This window comes from Siniperca chuatsi, linkage group LG9, assembly GCF_020085105.1.
Source record: "Siniperca chuatsi isolate FFG_IHB_CAS linkage group LG9, ASM2008510v1, whole genome shotgun sequence".
NCBI classification, from domain to species: Eukaryota; Metazoa; Chordata; class Actinopteri; order Centrarchiformes; family Sinipercidae; genus Siniperca; species Siniperca chuatsi.
Window position 1 is genome coordinate 12,369,174 of NC_058050.1, and position 16,110 is coordinate 12,385,283.

Here is a 16,110-nt window from a genome sequence, read left to right on the forward strand (position 1 = left end):
GTATATAGTGATACAGTCATTCATTGACATTAACCAGATGGGAATGTTTGGTTTTGGCACCCTCTGGAGTTCAACATGGAGTATGTTTTTACATAACTTAGCTTAGAAACCCAGTTTAAAGCACATTTTATTGAAATACAGTTTTAAAACTATGAATTAATAATATTTTCAGTGATTTACAGGCATTCATGGACTTTTACTGAAAAAGGTACAAAAACAAGTTGGGATAAAAATCACTTTACATGTAAGTAGACTGTAATATAGTTTTATTTCTTACATTTTTCTGCTGTATTTGTGCATATAAACAGTGAAACAATATTTTGCACAACCTTAAACTGTTCTATAATATTTTAATATTTTAAGGTGATTATCACTAAAAATGTGTGGATTTTTATGGGTGCCTGTGTCATTTTTCTTGTATTTTGGGTTCCTGGCTTTATACTTTGTTAAATTGACAAAATAAAAAGTTAGACTTATAGCTGAGTTTGTGCTAAAAAAAAAGGATGTGGGTTAAGAATAGTTTAAAAGGCGAAAAAGTTATTTGTTGTTGTAATCTTTCCTCCTGTTCAAACTGGCCCTGAAGAGATCACTTCTTAACATGTCTCCAGTGGAAGAGATGGGGGACAAAACACTGTCCTTTCTTGTGCAAAGATTACTTCTAAACTTCAGCTGAAACTAATATGAGGCCTCAACGGTCTGGCTTAGTCAAATCAAGTGGGAATTTTTCCAGAGTTACAGTCTTTTTAGTACAAAATTCCCCCGTTTTGGTTCCACAGACACAGCGTTTTTTGTGTTTGTTGAGTTGTGGAGGAAGGCTTGTAAACCAAGAGGGATTTTTTTACCTTGCTATAAATGGCAATGCAAAATGTCTGTTGAAAATGTTCATTGCTTTAAACTGTGTTATTTATAATTTGTCTATGAGTCCTTTATAGCCCAAACATCTTTTTGTAACTAACAAGACTCCCTCTATGAGTTGCAAGTTATATATTCAAGGTGAAATAGTGAAAGTAAAAGGTAAAATAGTGAAAGTAAAATATGCATTTAACATCTGCCCTTACAGTTTTACCAGAGGAAATACTCCACTATCTACAAGAGCAGACTCTGTCTCTCAGCAGCACATTCTCCATTCTCAGAGAGACTGCTTGGTTAACCTTTGCTCCTCACACCCACTAAACCGCTCTCCTTCCACTGACCCTCTATAAAACAGAGTTTGCCAAACTAAAATACAATGGAGCTTAGCGCAGGCCTGTCAGCATGCCAAAGTATCTCTATTCGTACAATGTTCAGGGTACAAATACGGAATGGGACGGCCGTAAGAACCCAGTCTGGTCATTTGAGCGATACAGTATTTAATAACTTATCTTGAGCTTAGCTCTGTTAGGCTCTGTGGCTTAAATGGAGCAGAAAATTGAGAGTGCAAAAAACAGAGGCCTGTCTTACAAACTCAATTACTCCCTGGAGGCAGTCCAGCAGATACTGTATATATCAGGTATCTTTTCTTTCTTTTTGTTCTCTTTACAAAGATCCATGCGAAGTCTGGCCTCGTCTTTGGTGATTAATGTAGAAAAGAGAATCAACTCTGAGGATCATCTTAAATTAGAGGACAGATATGGACCATGGCCCTAGTGTTCATTGCCAAGGAGAGTTATACATGATTAAAATCTTTTTATGAAAAGCCACATTAAATATACTTCAATTCTTCTGTATGGAAAAGACACCAAAGTGGAAGAAAACTGAAAAAGGAGGTGGAACAAAGATTCAGTTACAGTTGACTAAATTTAATTCAAATAAGTTAACATAATTCACATTAAAACAAAAATAATATGAATATAGTGTTAAATGTTAGAGTAACTCAAAACATTTGGTCAAACTTTTACATATTATGAATTAAATACATAAAATCAAAAGCTGCAACAAAAGAAAAAGTCAGTTTTTTCCTTCACAATGTAAAAAAGTGAATATTTAGTTAAAATAAAACAAGTGCAAATGACTCACAGTGTCTCTGACGGTAAGAAAGATAGATTACATCTTTCACATAAGATAGTGCAGAAGACCAGCTCTTACAAATAGTACTCTTTATATATACAAGTAGAGCAGAGAATTAATTAGAGTAAATAAGTTATCCTTTTTTTCTGAGCACTTGAGGGTTTTTATCATGGATTGTATGGGAAACTCATGTTAGCAGTCTAATTAATATTTTGAACTCACATAAAAACCATGCCTTCAAGCATGAGCTTTCCCTTTCACATAAGAAACTTTTTTCATACAGGAAAGCTAATGTCAAAATCATGTATGACTTTGAAGGCTGTATTTTTGGACCATTAAATGGAATAGGAATAATATACATTCATATAAATAAATTACCTTAAAAACGTTGAAATAAATATTGCAAGTGCTCCCTTCTTTGAATGTCAATTAATTAGGAAAGTTTAGTCTCTAGCCAGAGTTACATATGATCACCCTGCTAATCTCCTCCTTCTTTCCCATCACTTTGGAGTCTATGTGCAGACAACTCTTTAAGTTTCCACCTCAGACTCTGAGTTATCCAAATTAGACACAGTGGAGCTGTACCATTCAGCGCTCTCTTCTTCCTCCTGCACTCTGGATCCGCCGCCGCCTCCCCCGTCTCCTCGGCCACCTCCTCTTCTTTCATTCAGCATTTCCATGGCTACTTGGTGGTAAGGGTGTTTGCGTTTGGTGTGTCGGCGTAGTGTGTTGCGCTCGGCAAAGCGAGTGTGGCAAAGTTGGCACTGGTAGGGTTTCTCTCCGGTGTGGACCCTTTGGTGGCGCTGGAGCTCACCAGCCTCCCTGAAGCGTTTGGCGCAGATGGGGCACACAAAGTTCCTCTGGCCTGTGTGGATGTGCTTGTGTCTCTGTTGAGGAAAATAGTAAACATTTAATCAAAAATATCACTCAACACTTTTATTAATGCAGCTATAAACAATATTTTTATATTAACAATTGATCACATGTCTACTTGTATGTGAGAGGGGCCGCTCATAGTGATGAACCCACAAAGACTTCTCATCACCTCAGCTCTGCAGAGCTTAGTGGCATCTTTCAGCTCATTGTTGTGATTTACCAGCAACTTTACTGTTTTGGTTCACTCTCACTGCTCTCATAGCGTAGTGCTCGGCAGCAGCAGGCAGCTGTTTTCAGCTAAAATGCTCTAAAAACCCACTGTACACTACCTGCCCAGCACCAAACGGCAGACAGACAAAGTTAGCAACTAGCTGGGGAACATAGTGGAGCATTTAGCAGCTAAAGAGCCAGACATTTCCCTCAGGAGTTGGTGAAAACCAAAGCCAGAGCTAAAAGGAGAGTGAATATTGGACTTATTCATCAGGAGGCCACATGACTCCAAATAAATGCTAATGTTGCTCCAAGTCTGCTGGATGCGTAAATAAGCAACTTTTTGCTAACATATCAACTTAAAAGTTAAATAAAATGTTAGAATTGTGTTCACAGCTTGTTTCTGCTGCTGCACCCAAGAGGCCAAATCAGTTATTGCAGGTTTAACAGTCACTGCACTAATAATTTGTGACATCTGTTCAAGTGACATGTGTTATGGCTTCTATTGCTGATGAAATGATAGTTATAATTAGTTTGCACTGACCTGCAAATGGCTGGAGCGTTTGAAGGCTTTGCCGCACTGCTGGCAAACGTGAGGCTTCTTCTGCGAGTGAGTAATGGCGTGGCGCTCAAGGTCGGAGAGATAAAAGAACACCCGCGGGCACAGCTGGCAGTACAGCACCCTGCGAGGACCCATGTTGTTGGGTGAGCCCGCTGGAGAGAGGGGATCCAGCGGGTCGAGGGGCTCGAGTTTACCAGAGGAGAGAATGGGTCCGATGGGAGGGGAGGGAGGAGCAGCAGCGTTGGAGAAGTATAGATGGTCATCCAGAGGTAAATGTTGTGAGTGCAGGTCAGACGGGTCAAATCTGGACTCTGAGGCTGGTGACTGGGCCTCTGAGCTGGGCTGAGCTAAGGGGTCATAGGTCAAACTAGCAGACTGTGGGAGCGGAGAGGATGCTGTAAAAGCTGATGGCTTGTTGTTTTCATTTGAGACTTCTTCAGCAGATATGGCTTCACTTCCAGGGTTTGAATCGGAAGAGCTGATTTGAGAGTGAAGGAGGGGAGTCATGCTGCGGTGGTCATTTTGAAGAGCAGGAGAGGACGAACGGACAGTAAGAGAGGTGAGAACAGAGCCGGAGTTTACATTATTCACTCCTGACAAGATGACAGGGGGGTTATTGGGGCTCAGTCTGATGACGGGGTGAGACAGCGTGGGCAGAGGTGATCCTAGCGTGCTGACCTGACCAGAGGACAAAGGGAGGGAGACCGGGGCTGAGGCTGCTGTGATCTGGGACAAGTGACCAGTCGAGGGGTCGAGGACAGCGATAGGGGTGGAGGTAGAGGCAGAGTCACCAGAGCAAGCGGGTACAGATGACAGGAGAAGGAACATGGGGGCAGAAGCATCAGGTGAGGTCTGAGTAACTGAAAGGGGAAGCGTGAGACCCAACGGAGCTGAGGAGAGCTGAGGAGAGGAAGAGGAGGATGACAGGAGGAGAATAGGAGCATTAGTAGAAGGGTTTGTGAGGATCTGAATGGGCTGGGTGGGGACTGATATCCCAGAGGAAGGGGACAGAACAGTATTAGCCTCCTGAACAGATTTAACGCTTGGCTCTGCGGCCTTAGAGGGATCTGAGTTTGCAATCAAACTCGTGAAGACTTCCGGAGTCTTTGTCTGATCAACACCGAGCGATGGAGAATCAGTAGCAGGGGCTGGTGAGGGGTAAAGATGATCAGAAGGTGCATTTAGTGCATTATCTAAACTTTGGCTGAGGCTAGGATCTGCTAACGAGGCGTGTGACCCCGTTCCTTCTACCTCTGCTAAATTAGCCTGATGTGACTGAGGATCCTCTGACGTGGAAGAATCGACTTGCGGCACTTTGAGTCCGTCTGGACTGAGAGTATACGGGATTCCCTGGTCGTCTATGAGAAGAAGGTGTTCAGTGTCACAGTCTATTGAGGAGAGGGAGGTAAAGACAGAGGCAGAAAAGAAAGAGGGAGACAGGAGAGAGCCCTCTTCTACACCCTCATCGTCCTCTTCTACTATGTCTCTGTCTCCTTCTCCCTCGTATTCATCTACCTCCATAATCAGCGAGCTCTCACAGCCAGAATCATCCAGAAAGCGTCCACACCTCCTCTCTCGACTCTCTCTTTTCTTGGGCAAACTCAGGTCCAGTGGCTCTGTCTGCTCCTCCATCCCAACCTCATCAAACGTCTTACAAGACTTCAAGTCCATTTCTTGCAAAATCAGAGGAATATTTTCCTCAATTTCTCTCTCTGTAGTTTCCTCTTTAATCCCTTGCTTGCTCAGCATTTTAACTGTATTAGTGTTAGAGATGAAAGGAGTTTCTGATCCATTGCTGTGGATGATTTTAGCACCCAAAACATCTCTCTCTTTGCACATTTCTTTCCCTTTCTCTGCCTCTGTCTCAGATTCTGGTTTAGCTTCCTCTGTCTTTTCATAAGTAACTTCCTTGTTATCTACTTCATTCTTAACAGCAGATATCTGGATTTTACTTCTGTTTTTTTCTGTGATCGCTGCTCCAGCTGAGACTGAAACAGGTCTTCTAAAATGTGAGTGTGCAAAGTCTTTGGTCAGGCTGATGGCAGAGTTTGTGATTGGCCTCTTGCACCGTGGGGGTACAACAATTTTGAGTCTGATTGGTCGGCTGTGCAAAACAGGCACTCCAGCCTTTACTGTAATTGGCTCTCTGAACCCACCAATCTCGCTTGTTTCCTGAGAGGCTGGCTTAGAAGTCCCGCCCACCTCTGGCTTTTTCCCATTGATTGATAGAGCATCTGGCCTGGTCACTGCTGCTTTGATAGGGCACAGCTGGAGGTTACCTGGTACAGTACTGGGTGAGGTTTTTTCCTTTGGGTCCAAAAAAACCTCTGTCACTGGCCCTGATCCCTCTGCACACTGGCTGCCATTTTGGACATCCAGGCTGCCACTGGTCAGGACTGAAGCCAACTGAGAATCCATTTTGGGGCATACCCATTTATATTTCTATAAAATAGGAATAAGATAACAAATTAAAAACTGAGTAACAAATTAGCATTAAAATAAACACATCCCATGGCAGCAAAGGAAGGAAATTAAATATACTGGGATTGTTGGAAAAACTCATGTCTCAATGGTGATTATTGGGGTCAAATTTAGTGCAAAAGCCAATAATGACTGATTTTGTGATATTACTAACAGCCTAGATGAAGCAGACTGTGCCCCCTAACTCCTCAGTCCGACATGATGATCGACTCATTTGACCCCCCTCCACCAGACCGTCCTGTTAATTGTGTTGGTTACCTTGCATGATCCTAAATTCTAGCTCAGCGAATTTCTTACCGAGGGGTCGCCGATCATTCAGAGATACGCACCGGAGTACAGAAGGGTCCGACTAATGCTAGCGAAATAACATTTCCTCTCTCATAGCATAAGCTCCTTCTATCATCTCACATGCAACACGCATAATAACGCGTTTCATTTCAAATTCGCTGTAGAACAATATTCATATTCGGTTTGGTTTTGCAAATACGAGCCTGTTCTTAAAATTTGTCTGAGGATAAACCGAAGACCAGTGTCCGCGGAGGACGCCATTACGCACAGTCCTAGGTCCGAAATGCCAATATTATTATGGTGCGTGTGCGCTTTGACAGCTCTCGGACCTGGGACAACGCCATCACTAACGCGTCGGTCGGAGTAGAGAAACGTGTATATTTACAGACAGTCGCGGTGTGGAGCGGATCCTTCCCTTTGCACCGGAGCTTCCTCGGACCTACAGCCAGCCATTTTAGAGCCGAGGGTCCGAGACACCGAGAGCGCAACCCGGCAGCTTTAGGACAAACTTTCCCGGCGCGCTGGCATTTCCTCCAGCCCTGCTGTCAGAGCCGGCGTAAGCAGCGCCGGACACCCTTTCGATACATTTAAAACTGTATTTTAAACTATACTCCACCCATACACTCGCTGCATAGGGACTGGCTTACCCGTGCTGTGGATATTTCCGGAGGACCAAATATGACTGTGCAGTGTAAAGGGTGATGCTGCGAATGCCGAGGGAGGGAGGGGTCAAGGGGAGTTGCTATGGTGTCGCAGCCTACCGGGTCCGACCAGTAGCCATGTTCAGCCTATGAGTACGGTTGAACCTGCAGCCTGCAAAGAAAGGCTCTCTGTGCGCCTAAGAGTCAGAGAGACATAGAGGGGATGGAGAAAAATAGACTTGAACTCCCACAGTAGGACTTTGTGTGTCATAAAAAGGAAACTAGAGAACAAAACCAGTTTTGACATTACTTTATTTAAAAATCATAAACACTTACAAGCCTCAAGACTTGATGCGTCACCCTCAACAGAGGAAAGAAAGATCACACAGTGAGATATCACAGAGTCAAGCCATTATGAGTTACATGGAGGTATCATCACAGGCATAACTGATAGAGCATGTATTAATGCATTTTATATATATACAACATCAAGAAGGCCTATGGATTGCATCTACAGTATGCATTGGCTCAAGCTGGAGGAGGATCAAAGTAATACTTGAGGGGTTTGCAGATTATAATAACGCTTGCAGTTTGATAGTATGCAGGAGAGAGTGACAAAGGCCGTGAGCACTGTTCAAACCCACGATGCCACAAGCACAGGATAGACAGCTTAGCTTGCTGATCCACAAGAGCTGTGAAAAATATTTCAGCGTCTAATAATCATAGCATAGATAGTTGAAGCAAAGCTGCAGAGTGGAGAGGGACTGCTCTGGGTGGTGGGTGGTGGGTGGTGGGTGATGGGTGCGTGCCAGGAGGTGTTCATATTGTGTCACGGTATCATGAGTGTTGGGTGGGTCGAGGTCAGACGTGCAGGTCATCACTCCACATCACCAGACTCACATGCTTCAATCTCTGAGACCAGTCGGTGAGGAAAGAGTTTATACTGCAACCATGTGGGCTCTGAAAAACAAAGAGAAGGTGCATGAATATTCCAAAAGTCTCCATAATGTGAATCCACCCCGCCGCCACCACATGTTTCTTCTGACTGACAAGTTGCAACAGATACAGATAGGAAAAGGAAGGCTTGTATGGGTGGTCCATGTTTACCAAGGTAGCAGGCTGGTGGCTGCAGCTTGCCATCAGAGCAGGTCTGGGTCGCAGTGAAGCTGCACTGCTTGCGAGGATGTTTGCAGAAGAATGTCACATTTTCCCCGTGAGGAACCACCGCATCTGTAACGTCAAACGGCCAGCGCTTCACTCCACCAATCACCACTCGGCTTCGCTCAGCAGGGATGAGACAGCGAGCTGTGAAAGTGATCAACAATGCATGAAAGTATAATATAAGCATCAAATACAAAATGCTGTGTTGATTCTTATATGTATGTGCACGCTTGTAAGCATTTTGCTTCTGGTGTGGTCATTTAAAACATCCCTCACCTCTGCAGTATGGGGGCGATTCACTCCAGCTGCCATTCGACAGGCAGATGACCTTCTGGGGTCCATCCAGCAGGAAGTTCTTTTTACAGAGGTAGTGGATGTCAAAGCCAACTTCATATTCAGTCTTCTGGACAGCCACCACGTAGCCCTGCTCCACCTCTAGAGGAGGCTGGCAGTACACTTCTAAGAGAGCGAGAGAGGCAGATTATCAGTCTCATGCTCATTCAGGAGATCCTCTTATCTTTAAAACATTTAAGAGACATTGTTGCTTAGTTATTAGCTGTTGTTTCCTAACCCTAACCCTTTACCTGCTCCGGGTGATGGTTTTAAAGTTCAAACAAAAGCTTAAAGCTGCAACAATGCCTCGGTCCTTTTGTGTCTTGTCTTATCTTTACTTTGTTTTAACAAAAGCAAGGGTCAGTCATAGTCCTCTAGTGTGACGTGATGTAAAAAGCATCCTGTATGTTCATCACTGTGAAACAGGCCATGCAATGCCAGGTTTGGCCAGATGATGGCAGAAAAGTACTGCGATATAGAGCAGTAGATCTTGAAACGCTTATATGTGAAGGGGTTTGTGTGTTTCTGTCCGTCTCCTTCTTTGATTCACTCTTTTTTTCATTTTTTTTTACATACCTGCACACACGCATGAACACACGCACACAACAAATACATGTACATCCCTACAAACTAAACACGCAGTCTCAGTCCATTCACTCACACACATCTCCTCCTGCTAACCTTGAAAGATGCATGAGGGCACACTGACTGTAAAGACAAAGCAAACGCTCACACACATGTCAGGCCAGTGCAAGATACAGTGCACTACTGCACACTTACTTTTACAGATGGGGTGAGGATACTGCCAGGTCTGATTATCTTGGCAGAAATTTTCACTGCTCCCCACTATATCCGCCCTACAAGAGAGAAGGAAGAGAGTGATGGAGACAGATGGCGGTGTGACATGCACAGTATTGACAGCTATGGAGCTTCATCTAAATAAAAGTGATGAAAAAAGGTGTCAATGATTCCTTTTTCCACTCTGTCTCTCTTTCAGAGTGTCTAAATTTTGTGTGCACAGTTCTGGCTGACACATCCACTCAGGCTCATCCTATTCTGCGGATGAGTCAGTGTGTAAAGGGGAGTCAATACAAGATTAGACTGTAATGACCTAGTTAGCTCAATGGAGAGATCGTCAGCTGGGAGATCAAAATGAATTCCCTGCCATTCATTGCTCATCATCCGTCGTTCCCCAACACCTCTCCAGTAGTCAAGCCTTCCCTCCACTCCCTCCCTCTTCTTCTTCTTCACACTCCATCCCCATCTTCTCACTTCCTCCATTTCTACCTTCACATCATTTCAGGTTCTCATAGCCTACACACTCACAACCTTAACCCCCTCCCCACGCTCTCACCCAGACAGGCAGCTGTAGCGGATGGAAGTTCCTACAGTAGCGTCACCCTGGATGCTGAAGGTGTTGATGACTTCCTCAGGCAAAGGGCAGGTTTGGTCAGCGGCAGGTTCAGGTGACTGAGCCTCTGAAGGTCAAAGAAGAACAGAATGTTAAAGACTTGTCAGATCCTTTTATTTAAGTCAAAGTAGCTATACCACACTGTGCTCCACCGCAAGTAAAGAATTGAAGAAAAAAATACCCAAGCCAGCAGAACAGTGAGGCCAGCCTTCAGTTACTTTTATGTCATTTCTTCAACAGAAAAACATCTCCCCATAGCAGTGGTGGAATGTGCCTGAGTGCATTTACTCAAGTACTGTACTGAAGAACAATTTTTACTCGAGTATTTCCAAATTATGCTTCATATAATACTTCTACATTTTTTTCACTTATCCTGCAGTCCAGATGTGAATATTGTACTTTTTACTCCACATAATAACTAGTTTAAATAAAACATTATGCAATGTTATAGATTCAACAACCCAGTGGTATAAACTGATTGAAATAAGCTCCTCCTCGACCAGCTGCTGCACCAAAATGCTGCTTACACACTAATGCACCAGTAATAATTATTGCAATAATCAAAATAGTCCCCCTTTCTAGCATTTATAAGCAGTATATACATTGTGTATACACACTATGATGCAGATATAAGGATATTTTTAAGTGTTAATTAATGTACAGTATTTGTTAACCTCTCCTTTGAAGACATGTTTTATATAATTACAACTGTGTTTTACTATATTTTCATTCATTATCTGTTTATACACCAGCCTCTACTTATGGGCGCCCACAGGAGGCCTTATAATAGTTGACACTAGTATCAGCTTACAACTACATTATAGTGTGTTATAAACAATTTATTCAATGTTTATATACTGCTCATAAATGCTAAAAAGTTAAGTGTTGCTAAAAATGTATAATAATATAACACCGTCAGTGGCCATTTTTCTGCATAATGAATACTTTTGTTCCTTAAGTATATTTTGAAGTTAATACTTCTATACTTCTAATGTACTTAAAGAAAATCTTGAAAGCTGGACTTTTACTTGTAGTGGAGTACTTTTACATTGTAGCATTACTACTTTTACTAAGTAAAAGATCTGAATACTTCTTCCATTACTGTCCTGTGGTAATAGTGATGTGTGAGGTCTGTAAAGCGAGAGAGAAATGCAGCAACATTCAGCGTGCATCTAATATGCATTGTGATTCAAAGAATTAAACACAACCCAATGTATGCCCACAATAACCTACACAAACACAGGAAACACATTAGAGTCAGCGTGTAACTGATGTACGTGGATGTGATTTTACAGCTAACAGCAATTAGATAGTAAAGAAGGAAGGAAGAATAATGGAAATGGTGAAAGAACATGAAAGAAGGGAAGCAGGGAAGAAAAACAGATGGACAGAGGAAGGAAAGTCCATCCTGCTACCTCATTTGACTTGTATTAACAAAGGTTTCTATTTAGTTTGTGACCCACAGAGGCGTTTCACCCAATGTCTTGTTCTATTTAAGTTGAAATAACCCCTCTTAGGTAATAAATCAAAGTTCGATGAGCAGGTGAAACACCACCCCACACCTCTCCAAGCTCACAGCTATATATGCGATTGTATAACACCTGGCACTGTTCATTCCTGGAAGTTTGAGTGCCTCACACTCATGGAAATATAAATATCAAGAGTGGTGCTTGGAGAGAGGCTGGAGCGACCCGAGCTCCATCAAGCGCAGGGTTTCGGAGCTGAGCGCGGCTTTGAAAGGCAGAGACGGCTCTTGCCTGAGGGCTGTCTTAGGTATCTGAAACCGAGAAACGTTAATATAAGAATGTAAAGGCACCTATGGGAGAGGGAGAGTTACGAGTCTGTTTGGCTGCGGATGAGAGCCCAAAGCCGAGTTCTGTTTTCACATATCGCCCCTTTCTTCTGCCTTGTACTGCTGCCACCCACACAGGCTGCAGCACCAAACTGCTATGAAGCCGGTACATCAAATTCATATGTTAAAAAATTATAAAACAGTGATATTGAATGAACCACAACATTAAATACACAGTAATCTGATTGAGACCAAATATTTAAAGGTTGTGTTTTTACTACACAAACACACACACACACACACACACACCATAAATTAAATGGCCTAGAGCTGCATGCTTGTCCTTGGCTCCCATTGTAGAGAGAGACCTTATCAGAGGCCTCAGATGGAAGAGGATGAGAGGAGAAAGAGATGAGAGGAAAAGAGGATGAGAGAAGAGAGCAGAGGAGAGGAGAACAGGGAACAGAAAGGCCTGGAGCAGCATGAGCAAGAGAGCTCTCTGACTCTCCTGACTGTGATCTGTCGCCCACACACACACACACACACGCACACACACACACACACACACACACACAAAAACTCTGTAACACATGTGCAATCCGCCCCCCACACATACACATCTAATGTATACAGAAAAATTCTACCTCTCTCCCATAGACACACACACACGCTCACAGTAGACTACACATTCACACTCGCTCACGCTCACACTGTATGCACGCAGCTCTGTGCCACTTTGACAGTGATCTGCTGCCCACTGCCTCTCAACAGGCATGAAGGAGCTCGACTCACACTCTAACACACATGCAAAGGACACACAATACAAACGCTCTCACACGTTCAAAACCCACCCACCTTCTGCCTGTCTCTCAGCAGGAGGATACTCTACGAGAGAGCTGAGAATCGTATCCTTTTTTCACATCTTTGAAAAGATAAAAAATCTTGCGGGTGAGAGCGAGACCCAGCTGGGTTGAGGATTCCTAAGAAAGCATGTTTACTGTAGCTCCAGGTGTGTGATTAATGCAGCAGGACCCAGCTGAAATTGTATTGTTTTTATCAGAGCTGTCAGGTTGACACAAGCAATAAGCAAAAAACATATTTGCAGGTGTTGTATGATGATGAGATGTGCCGAGATACTAAGAAGTACTGATGGCTTTACGTCATGTATTGCTGTGCAGCCTTACGGCACAGTGGTAGAAGTAATAAGGCTGCACAGCAGTAGAACAAATTTTGTCTTCGAAAGAAAGTTAAAATGTTTAACCACATGATTATCTCGGGGGGCACAGTGGTACTTTGGTTGTAAACTAACTTGTAATCACTGGAACGACCTTTGTCTTTTCTTCTTTCTTCTTCTTCTTTCTTTCTCTACTGATGCATTTGTTTAAATGTGTTTACAGCTCTGTTCTGGCCCCTGTGGCCTACATAGGCGCAGCTTCAAAGCAAACAGTGAAGCTTATAATGAATTTATAATCCTAGATTTTTATTGAACTGTGTTCAAGAAGTTGTCATCTTGATTCCATTTTGTAATTTGGGTTTTTGTTTTCTTGTATTGCTTTATGCAGTGTTGTATAGTGTATTTAGTGTTTAGTGTACATTTTTCACACAGAAACACCTTACAGTCAAATTCGTCTATGAGTAGACCCCATAATGCAAGTCATTACAATAACACCACAAACTATGGCCCAAAAAATTAACAAATATAATTTCATACACATGTATATAGTAACAGAAAATATAGGTTTATGTGTTGTGGTGTACATACAAACAGCTTTCCTCTCCTCTTTAAACTTATCGACAGTTCAACAGTAAAATCTTCAGACAGCCAATATGAACAACTAAAGCTCTGGTTGCTATGGTGATGAGGAGAATAGGTCCCAGTTGTGCAATGTCTCAGTCGACACAATCACAGAGGGGTTTCATTCCTGAATATCTCTCTCTCTCTGTCTGTCTAACTATCTTGTGTAAACACAAAAACACAATAAAAGCTAAGTTTAATCCCTGACCACATCATTGACCTTCACATATGAACTGTACACATGCAGTGTTCCTGCTGTGTCTGTTAAATGAGAGAGACAATATTCAATTTGAGAAAGTAACAAATACCACAGCAGCATTCTTCCAGACATTCATTACCTGTGGTATGAATTCCTTGTTATGAAGGAACCTGACATGAAGCGAGAAAGAACATTTTTCTCAACACAAACCCACCTGTGCAGATGGGCTCATCCCCACTCCACTGTCGGTCACCTTGACAACGGCGAATAGTGGCATCCAAGCCGCTGGGCAACATGAATCCCGGCTCGCAGCGCACTTCCAGCAGGGCAGAAAAGGAGTGAGTGGGAGAGAGGAGGCGAGCCACTGAGTTTTTACTGGAGGGTAGAGGCCAGGGACAAGTTCGACCTGAGGAGAAAAGAGGTGATCCAGAGGGAAGAGAGAGATAGGGAACAAAACAATTCTCAGAATGTGCTGGATTGTTCCTTGTATAAGACAAATGAAACAGTTGGCACTAAACCATTTTAAAATGGAACTAATGAGGTTGTATAACTAGACTGGATCCATGCACAGTGCCCCCTTTTACAATGCACAAGCATAATAAAAAGCTTGTGTTCAGCACCGACATAGAGCGCATTTTGAGCCCAGATTTTGTGCGTGACCAAGGATTTTTTTAAATTTTCCAGGAAAAACACACACAAATGTATGTTGGCACAGCTGCGTATACACACACACACACAAACACTTTTAATGATTGAGCCCACAAGGGTGTTCACAGTGACAACTGAGGGTACACATGCATACAAATAGTTACCTGGAGCGACACAGCTGAGACCACACTGGCCGTCACACAGACACTGGCGCTTGTTGCCACAGTCTCTGTCAGCTTTGCAGGGCCGAGGACACGTCCTCCTCCTCTCCTCTCCCAGAAGTCTCTCCGGACACGACCCTGTTGTGATACCACACACACTATCACACCATCACAGTAATTGCCCCTTTGTTTGCTTCTATTCCATTCATGGCCCCTTGTAAAAAATGCAAACGGTGAGGGCCGTAATTGGGATTTTGTTTGCCAATTCTGCTTTGTTTTCCGTTTGAAGGAAAATAAATTCAGTGTGGGTGGCCGGGCAAGCATTTGCCACCCAGGTTGCCAGATGAGTAAGTGTTTAGATGGCAGGCTTTATTACTCTTTGCCATTCAGCTATCAATCTCGTATTTTTTATAGAAAAGTGAGAGTATTGTCTTACTTCTGTGAATAGGGTTATTTTCTCTGTGGAGTAACTTTGTCTAAAATGCAATTCATATGTGAATCAGTCTACAGGAGTAATCTAGTATTTTTAACCCCTCCTCATTCCCTTCACTTCTCCATATGTATTCCATCACACATCATAAAACGAAAACCTCCACTTCTTTGGCATTGCACAGACACACCCTAAATGTCCAGAACATTTGAGGGGGAAAGGGGGTTTAGACAGGGTTCCCCATTTTTCATTCTTAGAATGAAAACATGTGTGCCACTGTATTCACTCTGCCCACTCTAATGCACACATCCCAGAACAGCATGGAGACACGGTGTACAGCACATGCATGTAGCACCTATGATATTGGAAATCTAAATAATCACTGCATATCATGAAATACCAGAATTATGGAAAGCCTAGAATCACCTATGAAGGTGTGTGAAAAGTCAATGATGATCCAACACAGATATTGTATTCATCAATTTACATTGTGGGGAAAACTGGCATCCCATAATTAATAACAAATAAAACAAAAACAGAAATAAACTTACTTTAAATAACATTGACTTGATTTACCCATGTACTGTATATTGGTAATCCAGACTAGTGATTTTTTCTAATTCAGCATAAACATTATTGATTCAACCATCCAAATATATTGCAGTTCCAGCCTTAGTTAGTCCACTGCATTTTAAAGTGCTAATGGTTGAGTGCAACTTTTTATCTGATTAATTGCACAGTCCCAAGCACCGGTTACATCATCATCTTTATATTGAAATACAATCTACAGAGTAACAAAGCATGCTGGAGAAAGTCCAGCTGTTCAATAATAGGACACTCAGAGGACACTCAATAAATGGTCTTTCCTCATATATTCCCAGTATTTAGTGATGGTCCAGCTGTGTCAACCCTGTGTGCAGGGTTCAGTGTTATCTATTAGGTGTGAGTGATGAATGCAGTCAGAGGGCTTACCTGGAGCCTGCAGGGACACCGTTCCAGCCAGAGCCCACAGGGACAGCAGCAGCAGTGCACAGTCCATCCTTGAAGCCAGGCCTCAGACGATATGTGGGAGGGACGCACAGACACAGCATTTTTAAGGAAGGGGGAACAAAGGGTAGGGGGGGTGGGGGCACACA

The 16,110-nt window shown here is 42.9% G+C and overlaps 2 protein-coding genes across 4 annotated transcripts; both read right to left on the minus strand.

The window, feature by feature from the left end:
• Nucleotides 1-1,757: 1,757 nt before the first annotated feature.
• Nucleotides 1,758-7,211, minus strand: LOC122881851 (zinc finger protein 236). 3 transcript variants are annotated; one of them, XM_044208519.1, is made up of 3 exons: nucleotides 7,051-7,211; nucleotides 3,617-6,076; nucleotides 1,758-2,873 (listed from the first exon to the last, which is right to left on the minus strand). In XM_044208519.1, the coding sequence occupies exons 2-3, from the start codon at nucleotides 6,050-6,052 to the stop codon at nucleotides 2,517-2,519; spliced, it is 2,793 nt and encodes a 930-aa protein (XP_044064454.1). In that variant the 5' UTR covers nucleotides 6,053-6,076; nucleotides 7,051-7,211; the 3' UTR covers nucleotides 1,758-2,516. The 3 variants fall into 3 exon arrangements, with proteins under 3 accessions (XP_044064454.1, XP_044064455.1, XP_044064453.1); XM_044208520.1 differs by lacking the exon at nucleotides 7,051-7,211 and adding an exon at nucleotides 6,789-7,044; XM_044208518.1 differs by lacking the exon at nucleotides 7,051-7,211 and adding an exon at nucleotides 6,413-7,044.
• Nucleotides 7,212-7,339: 128 nt separating this feature from the next.
• On the minus strand, nucleotides 7,340-16,098 carry ntd5 (ntl-dependent gene 5). Its single transcript, XM_044208522.1, has 8 exons — nucleotides 15,947-16,098; nucleotides 14,548-14,682; nucleotides 13,950-14,141; nucleotides 9,893-10,016; nucleotides 9,319-9,395; nucleotides 8,482-8,664; nucleotides 8,152-8,349; nucleotides 7,340-8,004 (listed from the first exon to the last, which is right to left on the minus strand). Exons 1-8 carry the CDS (start codon nucleotides 16,011-16,013, stop codon nucleotides 7,922-7,924), a joined length of 1,059 nt encoding a protein of 352 aa, XP_044064457.1. The 5' UTR covers nucleotides 16,014-16,098; the 3' UTR covers nucleotides 7,340-7,921.
• Between the last annotated feature and the right edge of the window lie 12 nt (nucleotides 16,099-16,110).

Coding starts and splice junctions, on each gene's coding strand:
- LOC122881851 (XM_044208518.1), bottom strand. Junction 2,874..3,616: donor AACGCTCCAGCCATTTGCAG/GTCAGTGCAAAC, acceptor TTTCCTCAACAG/AGACACAAGCACATCCACAC.
- ntd5 (XM_044208522.1), bottom strand. CDS start 16,013: ATGGACTGTGCACTGCTGCTGCTGTCCCTGTGGGCTCTGGCTGGAACG. Junction 9,396..9,892: donor CGCTACAGCTGCCTGTCTGG/GTGAGAGCGTGG, acceptor TCTCTCTTGTAG/GGCGGATATAGTGGGGAGCA. Junction 8,665..9,318: donor TCCTCACCCCATCTGTAAAA/GTAAGTGTGCAG, acceptor TCGCTCTCTTAG/AAGTGTACTGCCAGCCTCCT.